Below are 22,764 nucleotides of genomic sequence, written 5' to 3'. Positions count from 1 at the left end.
ACACCTCCCATCTCCATGTAATCTCAAATGGCGAAAATCTCCCAGAGATCTCCATCTCAACACCAAGACCAAGCTTCCCTCAAGGACCAGCGAATTACAGAGCTAGACATCCTATGCCAAACAACTAGAAAGACAGGAACGCTACCCCATCCATTAACGGAGAAGCTGCCTAAAATCATAATAAGGCCACAGACATCCCCAAACACACTACCAGACACGGACATGCCCAACAGAAAGAAAAGATCCAGCCTCATCCACCAGAACACAGGCACTATTCCCCTCCATCAGGAAGCCTACACAACCCACTGAACCAACCTTAGCCATGGGGGACAGACACCAAAAACAACAGGAACTACGAACCTTCAGCCTGTGAAAAGGAGACCCCAAACACAGTAAGATAAGCAAAATGAGAAGACAGAAAAACACACAGCAGATGAAGGAGCAAGGTAAAAGCCCACCAGACATAAAAATTGAAGAGGAAATAAGCAGTCTACCTGAAAAAAATTCAGAATATTGATAGTAAAGATGATCCAAAATCTTGGAAATAGAATAGACAAAATGCAAGAAACATTTAACAGGACCTAGAAGAACTAAAGAGGAAAAAAGCAACGATGAACAATGGAATAAATGAAATTAAAAATACTCTACAAGGGATCAATAGCAGAATAACTGAGGCAGAAGAACGGATAAGTGACCTGGAAGATAAAATAGTGGAAATGACTACTGCAGAGCAGAATAAAGAAAAAAGAATGAAAAGAACTGAGGACAGTCTCAGAGACCGCTGGAACAACACTAAACGCACCAACATTCAAATTATAGGGGTTTCAGAAGAAGAAGAGAAAAAGAAAGGGACTGAGAAAATATTTGAAGAGATTATAGTTGAAAATTTCCATAACATGGGAAAGGAAATAGTTAATCAAGTCCAGGAAGCACAGAGAGTCCCATACAGGAAAAATCCAAGGAGAAACCCGCCAACACACATATTAATCAAACTATCAAAAATTAAATACACAGAAAACATATTAAATTCAGCAAGGGAAAAACAACAAATAACACACAAGGGAATCCCCATAAGGTTAACAGCTGATCTTTCAGCAGAAACACTGCAAGCCAGAAGGGAATGGCAGGACATATTTACAGTGATGAAGGAGAAAACCTGCACCCAAGATTACTCTACCAAGAAAGGATCTCATTCAGATTTGATGGAGAAATTAAAAGCTTTACAAGCAAGCAAAAGCTGAGAGAGTGCAGCACCAACAAACCAGCTTTAGAACAAATGCTAAAGGAACTTCTCTAGGCAAGAAACACAAGACAAGGAAAAGACCTACAATAACAAACTCAAAACAATTAAGAAAATGGGAATAGGAACATACATATTGATAATTACCTTAAATGTAAATGGACTAAATGCTCCCACTAAAAGACACAGACTGGCTGAATGGATACAGAAACATGACCCATATATATGCTGTCTACAAGAGACCCACTTCAGACCTAGGGACACATACATACTGAAAATGAGGGGATGGAAAAAGATATTCCATGCAAATGGAAATCAAAAGAAAGCTGGAGTAGCAATTCTCATATCAGACAAAATAGAGTTTAAAATAAAGACTATTACAAGAGACAAAGAAAGACAGTACATAATGATCAAGGGATTGATCCAAGAAGAAGATATAACAATTGTAAATATTTATGCACCCAACATGGGTGGACCTCAATACATAATTCAAATACTAACAGCCATAAAAGAGGAAATCGACAGTTAACAATCATAGTAGGGGACTTTAACACCCCACTGTCACCAATGGATAGATCATCCAAACTGAAAATAAATAAGGAAACACAAGCTTTAAATGATATATTAAAAAGATGGACTTAAGCGATATTTATAGGACATTCATTCAAAAAGCAACCAAATACACACTTTTCTCAAGTGCTCATGGAACATTCTCCAGGAGAGATCATATCTTGGGTCACAAATCAAGCCTTGGTAAATTTAAGAAATTTGAAATCGTATGAAGAATCTTTTCTGATCCCAATTCTATGAGACTAGATATAAATTACTGGAAAAGATCTGTAAAAAATACAAGTGCATGGAGGCTAAATGAAACACTACTTAATAACCAAGAGATCACTGAAGAAATCAAAGAGGAAATCAAAAACAATTGACAATGCAGACACAACGACCCAAAACCTATGTGATGCAGCAAAAGCAGTTCTAAGAGGGAAGTTTATAGCAATACATTCCTACCTTAAGAAACAGGAAGCATCTCAAAGAAACAACCTAACCTTACACCTAAAGAAATTAGAGAAAGAAGAAGAAGAACAACAACAAAAAAAAAATTAGCAGAGGGAAAGAAATCATAAAGATCAGATCAGAAATAAATGAAAAAGAAATGAAGGAAATGATAGCAAAGATCAATAAAACTAAAAGCTGGGTCTTTGAGAAGATAAACAAAATTGATAAACCATTAGCAGACTCATCAAGAAAAACAGGGAGAAGACACAGAGAAATAGAAATGAAAAAGGAGTAGTAACAACTGACACTGCAGAAATACAAAGGATCATGAGAGATTACTACAAGCAACTGTATGCCAATGAACTGGATGACCTGGAAGAAATGAACAAATTCTTAGAAACACACAACCTACTGAGAGTGAACCAGGAAGAAATATACAATATGAACATATCAATCACAAGCACTGAAATTGAAACTGTGATTAAAAATCTTCCAACAAACAAAAGCCCAGTACCAGATGGCTTCATAGACGAATTCTATCAAACATTTATAGAAGAGCTAACACCTATCCTTCTCAAATTCTTCTAAAATATTGCAGATGTAGGAACAGTCCCAAACCCATTCTATGAGGCCACCATCACACTGATACCAAAACCAGACAAAGATGTCACAAACAAAAAAATCTACAGGCCAGTATCACTGATGAACATAGATGCAAAAATCCTCAACAAAATACTAGCAAACAGAATCCAACAGCACATTAAAATGATCATACACCATGATCAAGTGGGATTTATTCCAGGAATGCAAGGAGTTTTCAACATACACATAACAATCAACGTGATACACCATATTAACAAGTGAAGGAAAACAACCATATGATCATCTCAATAGATGCAGAGAAAGCTTTTGAGAAAATTCAACACCAATTTATGATAAAAACCCTGCAAAAGTAGGAACAGAGAGAACTTTCCTCAACATAATAAAGGCCAAATATGACAAACCCACAGCCAACTTCGTCCTCAATGTTGAAAAACTGAAACCATTTCCACTAAGATCAGGAACAAGGCAAGACTGCTCACTCTCACCACTCTTATTCAACATAGTTTTGGAAATTTTAGCCACAGCAATCAGAGAAGAAAAAGAAATACAATGAATCCAAATCAGGATAGAAGAAGTAAAGCTGTCACTGTTTGCAGCTGACATGATACTCTACATAGAGAATCCTAAAGATGCTACCAGAAAACTACTAGAGCTAATCAATGAATTTGGTAAAGTAGCAGGATAAAAAATTAATGCACAGAAATCTCTTGCATTCCTATACACTAATGATGATATATCTGAAAGTGAAATTAAGAAAACACTCCTATTTTCCACTGCAACAAATAGAATAAAATATCTAGGAATAAACCTACGTCAGGAGACAAAAGACCTTTATGCAGAAAATTATAAGACACTGATGAAAGAAATTAAAGATGATACAAAGATATGGAGAGATATACCATGTTCTTGGATTGGAAGAATCGACATTGTGAAAATGACTCTACTACCCAAAGCAATCTACAGATTCAATGCAATCCGTATCAAACTACCACTGGCATTTGTCACAGAACTAGAACAAAAAATTTCACAATTTGTAGGGAAACAGAAAAGACCCCATATAGCCAAAGCAATCTTGAGAATGAAAAATGCTGGAATCAGGCTCCCTGACTTCATACTATACTACAAAGCTACAGTAATCAAGACAGTATGGTACTGTCACATAAACAGAAATACAGATCAATGGAACAAGATAGAAAACCCAGAGATAAACCCATGCACATATGGTCACCTTATCTTTGATAAAGGAAGCAAGAATATACAGTGGATAATAGACAGCCTCTTCCCGTGAGCCATGGCCGCTGAGCCTGCGCGTCCGGAGCCTGTGCTCCACAGCAGGAGAGGCCACAACGGTGAGAGGCCCGCATACAGCAAAAAAAAAAAAAAAAAAAAAGACAGCCTCTTCAATAAGTGGTGCTGGGAAAACTGGACAGGTACATGTAAAAGTATGAAATTAGAACACTCCCTAACACCATACACAAAAATTAACTAAAAATGGATTCAAGACCTAAATATAAGGCCAGAAAACTATCAGACTCTTACAGGAAACATAGGCAGAACACTCTATGGCATAAATCACAGCAAGATCCTTTTTGACCCACCTCCTAGAGAAATGGAAATAAAAACAAAAATAAAAAAATGGGATATAATGAAACTTACAAGCTTTTGCACAGCAAAGGAAATGGTAAACAAGACCAAAAGACAACCCTCAGAATGGGAGAAATATTTGCTAATGAAGCAACTGACAAAGGATTAATCTCCACAATTTACAAGCAGCTCATGCAGCTCAATAACAACAACAACAAAAAACCCAATACAAAATGGCAGAAGACCTAAACAGACATTTCTTCAAAGAAGATATACAGATTGCCAACAAACACATGAAAGAATGCTCAACATCATTAATCATTAGAGAAATGCAAATCAAAACTACAATGAGATATCATCTCACACCAGTCAGAATGGCCATCATCAAAAAATCTAGAAACAATAAATGCTGGAGAGGGTGTGGAGAAAAGGGAACACTCTTGCACTGCTTGTGGGAATGTGAATTGGTTTAGCCACTATGGAGAACAGTATGGAGGTTCCTTATAAAACTACAAATAGCACTACCATATGACCCAGCAATCCCACTACTGGGCATATACCCTGAGAAAACCAAAATTCAAAAAGAGTGATGTACCAAAATGTTCATTGCAGCTCTATTTACAACAGCCCAGAGATGCAAACAACCTAAGTGCTCATCAACAGATGAATGGATAAAGAAGATGTGTTACATATACACAATGGAATATTACTCAGCCATAAAAAGAAATGAAATTGAGCTATTTGTAATGAGGTGGATAGACCTAGAGTCTGTCATACAGAGTGAAGTAAGTCAGAAAGAGAAATACAAATACTGTATGCTAACACATATATATGGAATCTAAGAAAAAAAAAAGTCATGAAGAACCTAGATGTAAGTTGGGAATAAAGACCCAGACCTACTAGAGAATGGACTTGAGGATATGGGGAAGGGGAAGTGTAAGCTGTGACAAAGTAAGAGAATGGCATGGACATATATACACTACGGGACATAAAATAGATAGCTAGTGGGAAGCCGCCACATAGCTCAGGGAGATCAGCTCGGTCGTTTGTGACAACCTAGAGGGGTAGGATAGGGAGGGTGGAGGGAGGGAGTTGCAAGAGGGACGAGATATGTGAACATATATATATGTATAACTGATTCACTTTGTTATAAAGCAGAAAGTAAACACACCATTGTAAAGCAATTATACCCCAGTAAATATGTTAAAAAAAAAAAAGAAGATGTGGCACATATATACAATGGAATATTACTCTGCCATAAAAAGAAACGAAATTGAGTTATTTGTAGTGAGGTGGATGGACCTGGAGTCTCTCATACAGAGTGAAGTAAGTCAGAAAGAGAAAAACAAATATCATGTGCTAACACATATATATGGAATATAAGAAAAAAAAAGTCATGAAGAACCTAGGTGTAAGTTGGGAATAAAGACCCAGACCTACTAGAGAATGGACTTGAGGATATGGGGAAGGGGAAGGGGAAGCTGTGACAAAGTAAGAGAATGGCATGGACATATATACACTACCAGACGTAAAATAGATAGCTAGTGGGAAGCCGCCACATAGCTCAGGGAGATCAGCTCGGTCGTTGGTGACAACCTAGAGGGGTAGGATAGGGAGGGTGGGAGGGAGGGAGTTGCAAGAGGGAAGAGATATGTGAACATATATATATGTATAACTGATTAACTTTGTTATGAAGCAGAAACTAACACACCACTGTAAAGCAGTTATACTAGAATAAAGATGTTAAAAAAACCTTTATTTAGCAACAGTTAGCTGTAAGGGGTACTCATAAGTAAAGGATAGAAAGAGAGGGGCCTTAAGAGTCTATCAGCAACAGAAAAGTAGGTAGAGACTTCTGCTGCTAATTTGTATTTCTGAATTCTCCACATGAAACCACCAATTCAGTTGAGCCTGTGACTTGAAGATGAGGTACATAGGATCTAGAATAATTCCTTCCCACCATCCCTGCCTATGTCTTCAACTCAGGGCCTTGATCTAACCACACTCCTGTAACACACAGGTCTTCAGGCCTGACTACACCTTAAACATACCATATTTCAAACGAAACCCACAATCCTCCCCAAATTCTGATGACTACACTTTCAATCCTATCCAACAGGCTATTAACACATACCTTAGTCTTATGTAACTTGACATCCATCATTACTAATTCGAGTTTTTTAAGTAAAATAAGAAAAAAAGAAAGTAGCAAAGTGTTTTTAAGTATTTTGTTTCTGTTTTTTGTTTGTTTTTAGAAAAAAAGTAGTGAAATAGAAAAAACAGTGAAAAAGGGAGTTTGGCAGGATTTATTCCTGTTAATAAACTAGGGTGCTAAATTAACACTCCCCAGCCTGCTGCTTAATATGTAGGTGAGTCAACAATATCACTGCTTCCCCTAGATATCCCAAACTGTATCTCACAGCTCACATTTGGGGCTTATACCTCTTTTACAGGTTATAAGGGGTCCAATAAGGCCAGTAGCAATGTCTCGTGGAGCATCTACGTGAGAATGATAGATCCAGGTGAGGCACGCTGGGTCAGCATCAGTGGGTGCATGGCCTTCTGGAATGGTCCAGTTGTAGATGTGGCTGCCTCCCGGGGGAACAGAGTCATCAGCTTTCAGCCAACCAGAGGAACCATCTGGATATAAGGATCCTAGAAAATGAAATTGCATATGTTTAGTCCCAGGGTGAGTGAGAAGGAGCCTGGCAGATGTAGAAGCCAGGAGAGGGACGTATGGAATACCTAGTTCCAGTCTTGTGGAAGGTAGAGTTCTAAAGTTCAGCACAGTGTTCCTCACAACCTAAGGAAGGCACAGATTCAGGTAATATCTAGCCAAGAAACCTAGACCTCAAATCAACAGTGGGTAGAATGCTAGCAGCCCTTGGGGAAGGAGCTATGACCATAGAAAGTGCTATACAGCCTAACCTAGTAAGGCTCTAGTGCAAAGCCAATGGAGGCAAGAGAGAAGAAAATATTCCCTTCCTTCAAGCACTCACTTTGAAAAACAGAAAGCAGACAATCACAGAATTTCCATTTAAAAGCAACTTAGTGATCAATTGATCTATTCCCATGTTATGAAAAAGAAAACAGAGGAAAAATAACTTGTCCACAGGGAGTTAATGGTCAAGTCAAGACCTTCTGAGTTTGCTCTCTATTCCCCTCACTCACCGTTGTGTCAGTACTATAGGCCATTGGGCCTGGGATAGTAGGAGATACAGATGAGTAAACTGATCTCCCTCTTAAGAAAAACAATGGGCCTTTTGGAAGACTGTGGCACAAGAATAATGCTCCCTTACATTCACAGAACACCCCTCTCTTTTCAAAACACAGTCAAATATTTTACGGAAATGCCATTCAAGTAATTCTTTGTGATAAAAGGTAAATTGAATCTCTACATTCTTAATGAAGAATTTGAGGTTCAGAGAGGGACAGTGACTTGCCCAAAGTGACAGTGTGTGAATAGCAGAACTGATAACAGTACCCAGCCATATTTTCTCTGAGGAGAGTCCCTGCCACTTCAGATCAAAAAGGAACACTATCTTCATTCCCAGCTCCTCTCCCATGGCAGCAAAGAAAAAGCGATATTTGTTGTAGGTAGGAGAAAAAGGATGGGCTGATTTACCTTCTGAGTCTTTCTCATAGAAAACACCATGGGGGTGGATTGTGTAGGGACGAGTGGCAAAATTCTTCAGGTGGATAAGAATAATATCTCCCACCTCAGCCTTCAACACTGGCCCCAGGAAGCCCAGCCAGGCTGGCTGAACCATTTCATCCATGTATGAACCATCCCTGTATTCCTTGTAGATGGTCTTCTTGTAGCTGCTCCCTATTCGGTTCTTGTCAGACTTCAGGAAGTTGGAAGCTACTCTGGGAAGGAAGGAAAGGGAAAGTCACAATTTTGCCTTTTTCCAGAGGTGGCTGACCAAAATGTGTCCATCTTTGTTTAGGGCAAAACAAGAGGAAATGGGATTGTACTGATCAAAACATGAAATCTTTACGTTAGAATCTAATTGTTAGACAATGAGAAGTATTAAGTTAAACCATATGAATTTGCTGATATTTGAGCAATTTTAACCTACAAAATAGACAATTTCACTCAGTAAATCCTAATATATAATAATGTGGAGGCAACCAACTATGGACAGACTCTTTTTAAGTGATCAACTCCCTATCCAGGTGGCCTAACTTAGTGCTGCCCTTCTGTATATGGGAAGTCTTATAACATAGTGGTTAAGTTCACAAACTCTGGAGCCAGGGAGTTTCAATTAAATGCCAATATTGCCATTTCCAAATCTGTAGGACTTTGAGCAGGTTACTTAACTTCTCTATGCATATTTTCTCCATCTGTAAAAGGAGATAACCATGGTACCACTTATTACTGGTGACTAAAATAATTAAAATACATAAAGAATTTAGAAAAGTACCTGGAAAATAGTAAAATCTTAATAAATGTTAACTATTACTTCAAGGTATTGGAGAAGGGGATAACAAAGTTATCCCTCAAAGATACTTTTAATACAGACTCTGTGACGCCAAAACTAGATGAGTAGAAAAATGGTTTGTTAAAAAAGAGAGCTGTTTTTCTTACTCTAATTCTTCCTAGAGAGCTCTGAGATGTTACAGTCAACTTTGGAAAACTTTGAGGCTTTGGAGAGACAAATCAATTCATGATCACAAAAGATTTTTTAATACATAAATTCGATTTTTTTTCAATGGGCATTTGTGGAACACCTGCAAAGCTCTAAAATCAAGAAAGGTTAATCCTGGGCTTCCCTGGTGGCTCAGTGGTTGAGAGTCTGCCTGCCGATGCAGGGGATACCGGTTCGTGCCCCAGTCCGGGAAGATCCCACATGTTGTGGAGCGGCTGGGCCCGTGAGCCATGGCTGCTGAGCCTGCGCGTCCAGAGCCTGTGCTCTGCAACGGGAGAGGCCACAACAGTGAGAGGCCCGCGTACCGCAAAAAAAAAAAAAAAAAGAAAGGGTAATCCTGTAGGATCTGTGAGAGGCAGAATGGTGAGAAGAGTACCAGCTTTGCATCCACATTACCCAGGTTCAAATCCTAGCTGTCTGTTTACTAGCTCTTGGACTTGAGCAAGTCATTTGATCTCCCTGAGCCTCAGTTTTTTCATCTATAAGATGAGAATATTCATACTCACCTCCTAAAGTTTCTGTAAGAATTAGGTGGGACAAAGTATATAAATTTCTAGTACAGTACCTGTCACAAAGTGTTACATAAGTGATAGCTATTGCTGTTATTTCCTTGATTGTAAGGCTGATCTTATTTTTTCTCATTTTTACATATCTTAAATCAGTATAGTTCCACTGAACTATGGCAGCATACATATACTACACACATCTTACAAACACTGTATATATATCATGTTTTTTCTTGCTTAAAAGCTAAATACCTATTATTAAAAGAGCATTGTGGATATCACCTTAGAATCAAGGCAATGTGGAATGACCTTTAGGACCCTAAAAATACTTAGGCATCTCACTGTGGAAAAGCGAACTCCATATGGGATACTGGCTCCTGAGTCAACTAGTTGTCTTCTCAGGAAATGTATCACTGGGCTTATGGCCCAGAGAGATCAGGAGCTGGCTGCAACCACACCCTGGGGAAAGGTCTTCAAGAGCTACCTATTGACCTCAAGAGTGCCCCTCCCTAACTCCATCTTTAATTCCACAAGAGATTAAACCTACGTGTCACTGTCCAGAGGCTGGTTCGTGATGACATTCCTTCCCTTAGGAGCATAGTTCCACTGCACGTCCTGGATGCCCAGATAGTAGACTCTAGTGGCCCCATCAGTCAGTCGGGGCCACAAGGGTTGCACGAACAGCAGAGACCATAGAAGATGGCCTGGCTCCATGGCCCACATTACTCTGGGAAACAGGCAAATGAATAGCTGTCGGTATAGAAGAAAGAGAACAAAGGGGCTTTGCATGTGTCTCGAAAAGTAAAGAGGCAAGAGCCAGACTGAGTGACTGAGAAAACAAAAACCGATTAGCCTAGAATCTCTGCCTTACCTTTTTCCTTTCAACAAGTGTTCAAGGATCTCTACACATTGGACTTTGGAGGGCAAAGTTAAAAATCACTTGTACTGACAATTGTGTATCACTTTCTTCAGAAGAGAAATCTGGATCCATTTTCTTCAGCAATGTAGAAAGAAGAATATACTCTAGCCCAAAAATTAGGAAACAGGCATCAGTAGCCCGAATGAGCCACTGACTCACTCGGTACCCAAATCAGGTCACTAATTCTCCCTGTGTCTCTGTTTTCACCATTGTCACTTTCCATCCTCTATGAACTGTGTTTAAAAACAAATGAGAATTCACCAAAATACATTTATTAGGATGTTCATAGACCCAAACTGGAAACAGTCAATATGTCCATGAACACTATAATGGATGAGTAGATGATATTTTATTCATATAATGGAATTCTATATAAATGGTAATGAGCAAACTAACACTATACATGAAAATATGGATGCCTCTCACAAATACAATGGTGCAGAAAGAAACGAGACACAAAGGGTACATATTGTATGATTTCATTTATATAAAGTACAAAATCAGGCAAAACTAATCTATGCTGTTAGAAGCCAGGATAATGTTTTCTCTTAAGGTAGGGATCAGTGACTAGTAAGGCAGAGGAGGAAGGCTTCTAGGAAATGTTCTGTTTCTTGATTTACTTACTGGTTACATGGGTACGTTCAGTTTGTGAAAATACACTGAGCTGTGAACTTAGCACATTTATCAGAAGAAATGTTCTCTGCTGGTTCTCTGCCATGCACAAATCCATTTAATGTGTCCAATCTTGAGTCAGAGTTAGAACTAAGCTTCTAACCTTTCATTCTGATACATCAGCCAGGCAGTTAGACTTTTGGGGGCTGATATGAAGCACTCAGTCATACTATACACAGCCACAGTCAATCCCAGAAACACAGGTGACATAACATAAACACAAATATACATACACTTGCATGCATATACATAGACACATGCAGTCTTATCTAAAAGCAGAGATGCAGACACTTTCATCCACACTAGAACCACAGTGTCACACAGAACCTTAGTCACTTTCAAAATAATAATAACCTACAATGGAAAAGAATCTGAAAACGTATATATATATATATATATATATATATATATATATATATATATATATAACTGAATCTCTTTACTGTACACCAGAAACACAACATTGTAAATCAACTATGCTTCAATTAAAAAATAATAAAAATAAATATTTATAGTGTGTGCATGACATGTCAGACATTGTTCTAAGTGCTTTACAGATTAAATCATTCAATCTTCACAGCAACACTATGAAGCAGATGCCATTATTATCCCCATATTATAGAAGGAGAAACCGCAGAACAGCAGTATAAGATAATTTGTCCAAGTTTACCTAGTTAACAATCAGTAGAGTTGGGTTGTGAGCTCAGGGAAGTATAGGTCCAGTGTCTATGCTTTTTTTTTTTTAATTGAAGTATAGGTGACTTACTATATTATGTTAGTTTCAGGTATACATGTTCGTAATTACCATACTATACTACTTTTCACAAAATATACTTGCACACACAGAAAACATGTACAGACATATCTTGCTTTATTGTGCTTCACTTTATTTCACTTCACAGACATTGTGTTTTTTACAAATTGAAGGTTTGTGGCAATTCTGTATTGTCAGATGATGTTTAGCATGTTTTAGCAGTAAAATATTTTAAAATTCAGGTATGTACATTTTTAAAGATGTAATACTATTACACACTTAATAGGCTACATTATAATATAAAGATAACTTTTACATGCACTAGGAAACCAAATAATTGTGTGAAGATTTATTATGGTATTAACTTTATTGCTGTAGTTTGGAACCAAACCCACAATATCTCCAAGATATGCTTGTATATGCCTATAGCTATAGTTATATCTGAGAAAACCCCATACATTCTGAAACATGCAATCATATGTAGTTGTGATCACTTCCAGAAACAGACACATATATTCATATGGGCAGAGATACATCTAATCAATATAATTCATGATGATGATAATAATGATGGTAACTATCATTCATGCAGAAATTACTACACACTAAATGTGATGCTCACTTTTTTATATATAAATTATTTCACTAAATCCTCAACCTAAGCACATGATATTAGGGACAATTAATCAAAAATAGAAAATCAAAAATATGCACAGACTCACACGTGGATAGGAAATCCCCAGATATTTACCCTGATTGATAAACAGAACTACAGATTTCCCTACATATTCTCAGACCCCTCCACACAAAGTAGTGGCCCAAGTGTGTAATCCCCAGTCTTCATATGACATTTGGAAGAAAGCCCTTGATATGTGGGAGGACCTGTTTTTGGATTCCTCTTCCTAAAACCTGGCTTTCCTACTGACCAATTGTGTAGCCTTGGATGATATTTAGCCACTCTGGACCTGTTTTCTTATCTATAAAATATATCTAATAATATAAGCCTTGGAGAAGTAAATTAGAAAATTACATGTAAATTCCCCAGTACAATTAGTGCTTAGAACATAACAGACAGTAAATGTTGGTTTTCTTCCTCTTCCTTCTCCATCCTGGTGACAGTTTGTTAATTTATCCTTACTGTCTCCCACACATCTTATGTTCTATATTTCAACTCTAAGGGCTAACTTAAATCCTAACTGCTCCAGAAGACCCACTCTAGCCTCTCCATATCACTGTTCTCTGAAGAACTATTTACTCTCTATAACACCCAAATACATGAAGTGAAACTTTGTATTATTATTTTCTTTGTCTCATAAGCTGCCTCATGAACTGTCTTTATTTACCAGATTGGACTATAAACTCCTTGAGCGTGGATGTCACATCTTAGAGGTCTTTGTGTAACTACTGGCAGATATGGTGATGGGGGCCCTGTAGGTGTAACATAAACAGCTACTGCTAAAGTGACATAAAACAACATAGACATACATTTTCCCACCAGTTGACTTTAGTCAAGTTCGCCACTGGTTCAAAGAGTAACCTTAGTGAGCCCCAGTTTTCTCATCTATAATATAATAGAGCTGGACTATAACTTACTTTTGGGGGGTCATGGATCTTCGGGAATATAATGAAATGCAAAAACACAGAACTACAAAAATGTTTTATATAAAGAGCTCTCAAAGAGTCTTTCTAGCTCTCACATTCACTGATGAAATACAGGTGCATTCACATGCACCAACATATAGTACCACATATGGATACACAAATATCATGTCCTCAGCAAGGAGGGAGTGTCCTTGATTCAATGAGAATCTGAATGCAACATGCACCTCTTTCAAGCTTCCTTATCAAAGAGGTGTCAGCAAGGCTGTTGTGCCTTAAACTAACGTAGAGAGAAAACTGTCCCAGGTAAGAGTTCCACAATTGAAGAAGCACATTGTTAACTTGGAAATATTCCCAGAAAAGACTGGTATAGAACTTCAGCAATAAATGAAAAATCATTCAAAGGGTGACTAATGACCAAAAGGACTAGATAATAGAACCTGGGAAAAAATGCAACTTAGCATTTGCCTAGCACTTTCCACTGTACAGTATGTTTTTCATATCTTCCATATTATTTAATTCTCACATTCTTGTGAGATAAGGATTTTCTTCCCCATTTTGCATTGAGGACACAGGCTTTGGAATCAGATTGCCTAAACAAATCCTGGCTTCGCTTTTCCTAGCTCTGTGACTTGATAAACTGCTTCACTTCTTAAGCCATAGTGTCTTGATCTTTGAAATAGAATTTATATTATTTGCTACATCTCAGAGTAGTTGTGAGGATTAAATGAATTAAGATCTGTAAATGAATAGAACACAAATAAGTACTCAAGTGCACAAGAGATCAAAAAGTATTAGTGGCTATGATTATTACAGACAAGGAAATAGCTTTAGAAATGAAAATTGCCAGATTCACAAAGCTTTAACATTTTATGGATAGCCATAGCACATACACACTCATAGTTCCTATATACAATAGCACATTGTAAGCATATAGGCACATGTATATGGCTGAGATTAATTTCTTTGGAAGGAAAATGATATATGAAAAGAACCAGAACTTTTGAGTCAGATAAACTTAGGTTTGAGTGCTGTTTTCAGCTGCGTTTGAAAGAAATAGCACCAAGGACTTAGTAGGTATCTGATAAGTATAAGTTTTCACTTCTTCTAGTCACTAACTTCCCTTTTTATTCCCAAAGATGCATTTGTTGTTGCTACTTTTATTGTTGTTTTTTTAAACTTGGTTTATCATTATAAAACAGAAGAAAGGGAAAGCCCATAACATTCTTTTAGAATCACTTGGATATTTCATGGTAAAATTGAAAGTCTTTAGACTCTAGGAAAATAGATTCTAGTTATGAATTCATCATTTATTAGTTGTATGACATGGAAAAAGTCACCTAGTTTCTTGAGCCTTGATTTCATCATCTCTTAAATGGAAATAATCTCTGCTTCAGACTCCCTATTAGTTTGCTATGAAGATAAAATGAGATGAAGGATTTGAAAGCCCTATATAAACTTTTCACTTGGACAGGGCTATTTTTTTTCAGCTGAGCCCACAGGAGGAGGTCTTATAGAAAGGCCAGACTGAGGAGGAAAAATAAAAGGGAAAGGTAAAAGGAGAAATGAAATAAAGTGAGCAAGAATCCTGGAGGAAAGTGAAAAAAGAGGGCAAAAGGAGGAGGTGCTCAAAGGAGGAGAGAGAAAGAGAGAGAGAGAGAGAGAGAGAGAGAGAGAGAGAGAGAGAGAGAAGGGATTTCTGGGATACTTCTAATTAGACATAGTTTAGTCAGTGTACACTGAGACTAGTCAAAACTTCCTTTCCTGGCATCCCAATGTTACCTGGGCCTGGTCTCCATCATCCATGATAGTTTTCATCACTGTTTTCCCTAGAATTTGCAAGTTGATCCTTTAATGAGACAATGCTCTTCACTCTGAGTTTGAATAGACTGGTCTGGACACTCTCATCCTAGACAAAGGATCACTCAGCTGGACACAGAAATGCTGAGCTATCCTTGAGGTTTCATCTCCAATTTCAGAAGTCTTACTAATAGAACCCTCCATCAAGATTGACCTTTTGGTCCTCCACTTTCTTAATGCTGTGTGGTTTTTTATTTACCTTGTGACTCAAAATAGGGGATTTTCTCACCTTCAGAGGGTATGGGACTTTACTGGAAGGGAAAATGGGGAGAGTGTTTAAAGTCTCAAAAGAGTAGTACAAGTACAATTTATATTATTTTTTAATCATTGTCACTGTATCTTAGTATGTCAGAGATGGGAAAATGGAGACCCACAGAGGAAGAGACTCACCTGAAATCCTGAGAGCTAGTACTAGAACCTAAGATCCTCTAGCCTGGCAATCATGTCCAGTATATTATCACCATACTGTTCCTGGGACAATATGATTTCACTACATATTTGCATTTGTATTAAGGAGGTTTCTTTATTTCCTCACACCCCAGTTGTGGTATAATAGAAAGTATACTGATTTGAAACTAGAAAGGCTGGATTCAAATTCTCTTTCTTGCCTGTAATAGCTATGTGACCTTTCAACAAGTCACTTTCACCTATTTGAGCCTCAGTTTTCTCATCCAGTTGGGGGTAATATTTATTTCACAAGATTGTTTTGAGGCTCAAACAAAATAATGGATATATGAGCCCCTAGCAAAGGGCTTAGAATACAGTAGATGCTCAGTAAAAAACTGAATGTATTTTAGATACATACATCCACAAAGACCTTTAGAAACTATATTTTTTCAATCCCTGATGTGACATATAGAAAACTGAGACCAGAGAGATGAAGGGGCTTGCTCAAAGTCAAGCAGCCAGTTACTGGCAAAGCCAGAATTTGAACCCATATTTTCTAAAATATTTCTTCTACTTAGGCACTAAGTGTGAGAAATAATTCAGATTTTAAGCTGATAGCTTAGTTCAGCTATAATTTACTGCCTTACTTTGTGCCAATCTGGATCTCAAAGTATGAAACTAAATGATCATTTTTAAGTGCTTGAGCTTCCCATTTATGTAGTCCTCAGATCCATTACTTCAATAAACCCCACAAACTGTGAGACAGAAAATGAGCACACTATTTCAACAGGAAAATTAACTACTCTCTACAACTCCAGGATCGTCTCTGAAACAGCTGAGCCAGTGTGGTCCTGGCCATTTTGGTGAGAGGAACAAAGAGAGCGTATTGTCCACTTTAACTTTCCTGCACACCAAGCCATGCTTCCTCCAACTTCTCAGCCACTGACTTTCTCTTCTAGTGGCCCAGGATTCCCCTAAACCAAGCTGAATAAAGGTTTTCTTCAAAGAAAGGGAGGCAAGGTAGGGTTTGGAAAGAGAGGGGGAAAAAGCTTACCTTTGCTGCAGAAAACACTTCCATATTCATGTCAGTGGCCTAGTGATGCTAAGCTGCAGACCCCAGCATGAGTCTGCCAGCCCTGCTCAGTCTGTATCCTGGGTTACAGAGCCTTTCTCATAAATAAAGTCCGGGGCTCCAATTTGGCTGGTATTACTGGAGAGGGGTGAATGGAGGCTGGGGCAGTTCTAGGTGACCTCTTTTCCAGAAACTAAACTGCTGGAATGTCTTGTTCTGGGCCTGGTTTGGTACAAAACCCGGGACGGTTCTTTGACCATATCCGGTGTTTTCCAAATCCCGGTTAGGATCTCCAGAGGAATTACAAGAGGGTGGGCTGCACTTCTCTTATCTCAGCTTGCTAGTTGGTATTTGCTGAGAGGGGGAAGGAAATGCACTGTCACTGTAGCCAGTCAAAACTCACAGGATTCCAACAGCCTCATTTAAGGAATAGGGCCCTCTGCAAGGGTTACAAGATGTGAAAAGAGCCCCCATCCCCATCAACATTTTCCCTTGTTGTGAAGTACAGTTATCAGCCCTCCTAATATTCTGAGGCCATGGTTGCTTGGTAATAGAGAAAAATAAAACTGGTAATAAAACAAAGAGCTTTCTACATGCCAGTCCCTATGTTAACCACTTTTCATGCATTCTCTCATTTAAGTTTCACAATTATTCTGTGAAATGAATATGCTAATTCTCCTTATTTTACAGCTGAAGGAAAGCAGGCTCCGAGAGAGAAAGTAACAGTTCAAAGTCAAACAATTAAGAAGTAAAAGGCGGGGTGGGGTGGGGTGGGGGATGGGGGGTGGGGGGGTGGGGGGTGAATTTTACTGGGTCTGTCTAGACTCTTAGCCACCACACGACCACACTGTGCTACTTCAGGGAGAATCACAGAGAGCCCTTTTGCAAGGAAGGAAGTGACTTCACAGTTATTGAGTGCCTGCAGTCCACCAGTCACTGCTAGATTTTTTAAAATGTACATTAACTCTGCCTCTGCCGTTTTTATCAGCTGCTAGGGTGAAACCCCAGGGCTGTATTACTCACATTTTCCATCGAGGAGACCGGATGTAGCTACAAGATAGCCTGGATTAACATAAGTCAACATCCTAAAAACTAAGAAGACCCAGAAGAATTGGAAATATTAAATTTAATAAAAAAGGAACTAATAAAAATAGCAAAACGGGGCCCAAAATTTCTGGGTGAAGCTGGAGTCTGGATTTGTTTAAAACCAGAGTCCATCTTTGTTCCTGTTAGAAAGAGACAGTAATGAAAAATCACTGGTCTGAGTCAAGTGACCTAGGTTCCAACCCCCGCTTGCTCTTGCAGTAATCAGATATGTGGCATTGGCTCAGGCCCTTCTCTTCTTTGGACCTCAGTCTTTCCATTTGTACAATGAGGACCTTAAACTAGGTAAGGACCCTCTCAGCTCTATAAATTTACATATCTAGGATTCCATGAAGAAGGCACATTCTTTTTTTTTTTTTTTTTTTTTTTTTTTTTTTTTGCGGTACGCGGGCCTCTCACTGTTGTGGCCTCTCCCGTTGTGGAGCACAGGCTCCGGACGCGCAGGCTCAGCGGCCATGGCTCACGGGCCCAGCCGCTCCGCGGCACGTGGGATCTTCCCGGTCCGGGGCATGAACCCGTGTCCCCTGCATCGGCAGGCGGACTCTCAGCCACTGCGCCACCAGGGAAGCCCAGAAGGCACATTCTTGATATTAAGAGTAGAAGAAAAAGAGATTTTAAAGATGCAAAGTGTAAGAAAAGAATGGGTGCAGAGTAATTCGTGGAGAAAAGGTAGAGAACTCCATGCCTCTTTAGAAAGGACTGCATCTACCCACCAGAACCAGGTATAGGAAGGAGAAAGGTATGATGGCAGTTCCACCACCTAGTATCCTTACTTTGTGATGGGGTAATCTTGGCTAGGAGCAGATGTTGTTCCCCAGGCAGTCTCAACACATTTTTCTCTCCTGGATTTAAAGTGTCTGGAGCAGGGTCCAGGGAGGAGGAGTTTCAAAGACTGAGCCAGTGGGGCAAAGTCTGGGTCATAAACCAATGAAGGTGCTTAAAGGTGCCTAGACATTTAGGAGCTGCCCCCACAGACTGCACCCCAGGCTAACCCAAGTAGAAGCACCAATAGGGAGAAGGCAGGAAGCACATTTCTTCAGCTCCTTCAGAAGTTATCAGTGATCAAGGGAAGCTGGATCAGGCCACAGCAGCCCGATCTGTCTCTCCCCCAACTTAGCACAGATGTAGACCTTGAAGCTAGAGTGGGAATGTGGAGACCAAACCCATTAAGCTGGGATCCAAGTCCAGGCTTAAAGGCATTTATGACAGGGAGGGGTAGGGATAAGGCCTGTGTTCTGACTCACAAAAGACAACAATAAACAGGTCTTATGGACACACTTGAGTCAACATAGTGAAGACTGCAGGAGGCCAGCTAGGCTAGGTTTCTGAGCCTGTATTATTCATTCAGCAATTCACTGAAAGGGCACAGAGTACCTACTTCTGCAAATCCTGGGCATATTTCTAGTGCCTTTCCTCAAGGATCACCTAAAAATGGTTTAAGTTGATACCTATAGACTAGGATGGTAAACTATTTCTGTCAAAGGCCAGTTAGTAAATATCTTATGTGCAGAACATACAGTCTCTGTCTGTCATAACTATTAAAATAGGCCATTGTAGCATGCGGGGTATATCTATATTCCAATAAAAGCTAATTTACAAAAACAAGCAGCAGACCAGATTTGGCCCATGAGTTGTAGTTTGAAAACCACTGTAATATAGACATTTACAATAAGACAACATTATTAAGAGTGCGGAAACTAGAATCAGACATCCTAGATTGAAATCCCAATTCTGACACTTCCTGATTCTGTGACCTTGGAAAAGTCATCTAATTCTTCTAAACTTCAGTTTTACATCTGTAAAATAGGGATAATAGTACCTATTTTATAGGGCTGTTATAAGGACTGAAATAAAAGTTTACATGTGAACTATTTAACAGAGTGACTGGTACATAGTAAATGCTCAAAAATGAGTTATCATTTTAAAATGTTTAATAAAGAAATCTAAATTCTTCTGTCCTGATTCTTAGAAAATAAGTTGTATTAATTCAGGGAGAAAAGGAAGAGTGTTTCAAGAATCCTAGTTTTAAGTTTTAGTTATGCTACAAAAGAAAACACAGTGATCTTGGATAAGTCACTTTGCCTTTATGGGACTCAGTTCCATCACCTGTAAAATGGAGAAGATAGTCTTGACTTGTCATTTTTCAAAATTATTTTTGGTGGCAAAACTATTTCCCCAAAGAGAATCTTATAGTAAACCTCCACTATCTATGGAAGTCTCATCTTTCCTGTGGAGCACTACAGGCAAGTTAGGAGGGAGAAAGGAAATGGGCAGGGATGAGGATACCCAGGGACCTACTCATTTGTATGCCTGCCCATGCAGACAATGTGGTTAACCCTGGAGCACAAGTAAGGACCTTCATTAACACTAAAAGCATGTTTGAGTAGCACAAGACCAGAATGTGCTTAAGCATTCTTCAAGTCTTAAATTCTGTCACTAACCCATCTCTTCATTTTTTCATTTACTCAGTCAATATTTCCATGTTATCTGTGTATGGACAATCACAAGGGCATGGCCCTGGGATGTCTACAAAGATGAGAAGATCACAGGGAACTTCATGCTAGGGAAAGGCTATCCAGTGTGAGAAGCATGGGGTTTGGAGTCAAAAACACCAGGATTGGTATCCTGGCTGGCTCCTTCTGAGTTGTGTGACATTGGGCAAGTCACTTAACCTTTCCGGCTCTCTGGTACCTCATCTGTAAAACTGGAACAATAACACTTCCATGACTGAAACATTGTGAGGATTAAATAAGCTGCAATTTGCATGAACCCTTGGAACAGTGCTCAATAACTTAGGGACTGTCAATAGATATTCCTTTTCTTCCCATCTTCCCCACAGTGAAATTTAGTGGCAGCATTAGTTGCCTTGTGAAAATAAAAAGCCCTGAGCAGTGCCCTGGCATAGCCAGTCTACCATTTTATCTCAGGACTCTGATGAACTTGCCCTTAGCAGTTTTTAAAAACAGGGACTCTGGGAAAAGACTGAGGGATGCAGGGAGGAAGAGAGGAAGGGGTTTTCCCCTAGAGACCACACCTCTGAAGACACCATTCTCCCTTTTCATTACCCACCACCACTTCTCACCAGCAGGCTCTATCATGCTTTGAAAGGATTGATCTACACTGCTGTGATGTGTTTCCTGGGCTCCCTCAGGGCACACTGTCTAGTTCTTGAGCTGTGGTTCTTGAATTCGACTTGTTGCTTTCTTAAGTCTTCTAAGGCAGTGGATCTCACACTTGGGCATGCACCAGAATCCCTTGGAGTGTTTGTTAAGAAACTGAATTTCTGCTTCAGTAAATCTGGGGTGAGGACCAATAATTTGCATTTCTAACAAGTTCCCAGGTGATTCTGATGCTGTTCATCTGAAGACCACACTTTAAGAACCACTGCTCAGGGCTAAGGGACTCTGGCTCTGAAGCTTACCCCCCTGCCAGCTAACTTGCACTTGTAGACTGATTTCGACAGCTCTCAACAGCCTTGGTACTCAGGTATCCAATATTTGGCTCTAGGTCAAAAAGTATATTTCCTTTAGCTTTCTGGTACCTCATTCATCTGCAGTCTCCCTGAGTGTCCTTCCAACACCTATTTGCCCACTCCCTTTACCTCAGACCCTTCTTGCCTGCCTGAGTAAACTTCCCTTTCTCCTCCACACTCAGTTAATATGTCTTGTTTTCTGGCTGCCATCTTTGAACAGCTCTATAAATGGCCTCAGCTTCTCCTTCCACCTCTCCTCTATATTCTCATGTGGCTTCCTGATTGTGGGCTATGGGCACAGACAGTGAATCTGTGAATCTTGGCTCTGCCTCTCCCTGAAGTATGTGATCGTGGGAAGGTACCTGAGTTCCACAAGCCTCAGTTTGTCATCTGTAAAATCAGGCTGTGAAAATAAAATGCAAAAATGTCTATAAAAAGGCCTAGTGCAACACCTGTCACATAGTAAGATATCAGTAAATGTTAGTCTCTTTTTCCTTACTTTCTCTACTTTTCTCACTCCAGCCTACCACCTCTGCTACTAAGGAGCTGGCAACAAGTAAGAAGGATAAAACAATGAAGGAATAAAAAGCCTTTAATTAGTATAAAATAACATAGTAAGTGAGAGAAGGGGGGCCTATACAAAGTGTTACAACAATTAAGAGAAGGAAGAAGTCATTTTTTTTTCTTTTTTTTTTGTGGTACACGGACCTCTCACTGTTGCGGCCTCTCCCGTTGCGGAGCACAGGCCCCGGACACTCAGGCTCAGTGGCCATGGCTCATGGGCCCAGCCGCTCAGCGGCATGTGGGATCTTCCTGGACCGGGACACAAACCCGTGTCCCCTGCATCGGCAGGTGGACTCTCAACCACTGCGCCACCAGGGAATCTCAGGAAGAAGTCATTTTCAATAGGTGTGTGTCAGGATAAGCTTCATAAATGACTGAATGATATCATTTTCCCTCCCACTTCCATTTCTCAAGCCAGAAATCTGAATGTCATCCAAGATTCCTGCCTTCTCCATCACTATCCACACCCATTTCATTGACAAATCTTGACATATTTATATTTTAAATATCTTTTGAATCCACCCACTTTTCTCCATCTCCACTGCCATAGCCGTGATCTGAGCCATGCTCATCTCTTAATTGAATCACTGTAATGACCTCTTCATTGTTCTTTTTGTTTTCATTCTTGCCTCCCAAAATCTGCTCTTCAAATAACAACCAAAGCTATTTTGTCCAAAACACAAATGTATATTTTCCCCTTACTTAAAATCCTCCAAAGTGCTTGCCTTATTGATTGAAGTTAGAGTAATATGGAGATTAACAGGGCTCTCGGGT

The 22,764-nt window shown here is 39.3% G+C and overlaps 1 protein-coding gene across 1 annotated transcript in view; it reads right to left on the bottom strand.

Annotated features, from left to right (window-relative positions):
• Nucleotides 1–17,067, bottom strand: part of HEPH (hephaestin) — a 98,473-nt gene extending 81,406 nt beyond the window's left edge. Inside the window, exons 1-4 of the mRNA XM_033849728.2 lie at nt 16,833–17,067; nt 10,135–10,337; nt 8,055–8,299; nt 6,872–7,084 (exon numbers count right to left, since the gene is read on the bottom strand). Coding sequence (XP_033705619.1) covers nt 6,872–7,084; nt 8,055–8,299; nt 10,135–10,337; nt 16,833–16,862 — 691 coding nt within the window. The 5' untranslated portion in view covers nt 16,863–17,067. The remainder of the gene's footprint in view (nt 1–6,871; nt 7,085–8,054; nt 8,300–10,134; nt 10,338–16,832) is intronic.
• Nucleotides 17,068–22,764: the final 5,697 nt, after the last annotated feature.

Source organism: Tursiops truncatus, chromosome X (genome assembly GCF_011762595.2).
Source record: "Tursiops truncatus isolate mTurTru1 chromosome X, mTurTru1.mat.Y, whole genome shotgun sequence".
Classification (NCBI taxonomy): domain Eukaryota; kingdom Metazoa; phylum Chordata; class Mammalia; order Artiodactyla; family Delphinidae; genus Tursiops; species Tursiops truncatus.
Note: the sequence above shows the minus strand (reverse complement) of the source record. Positions and strands in the feature narration are given on the sequence as shown.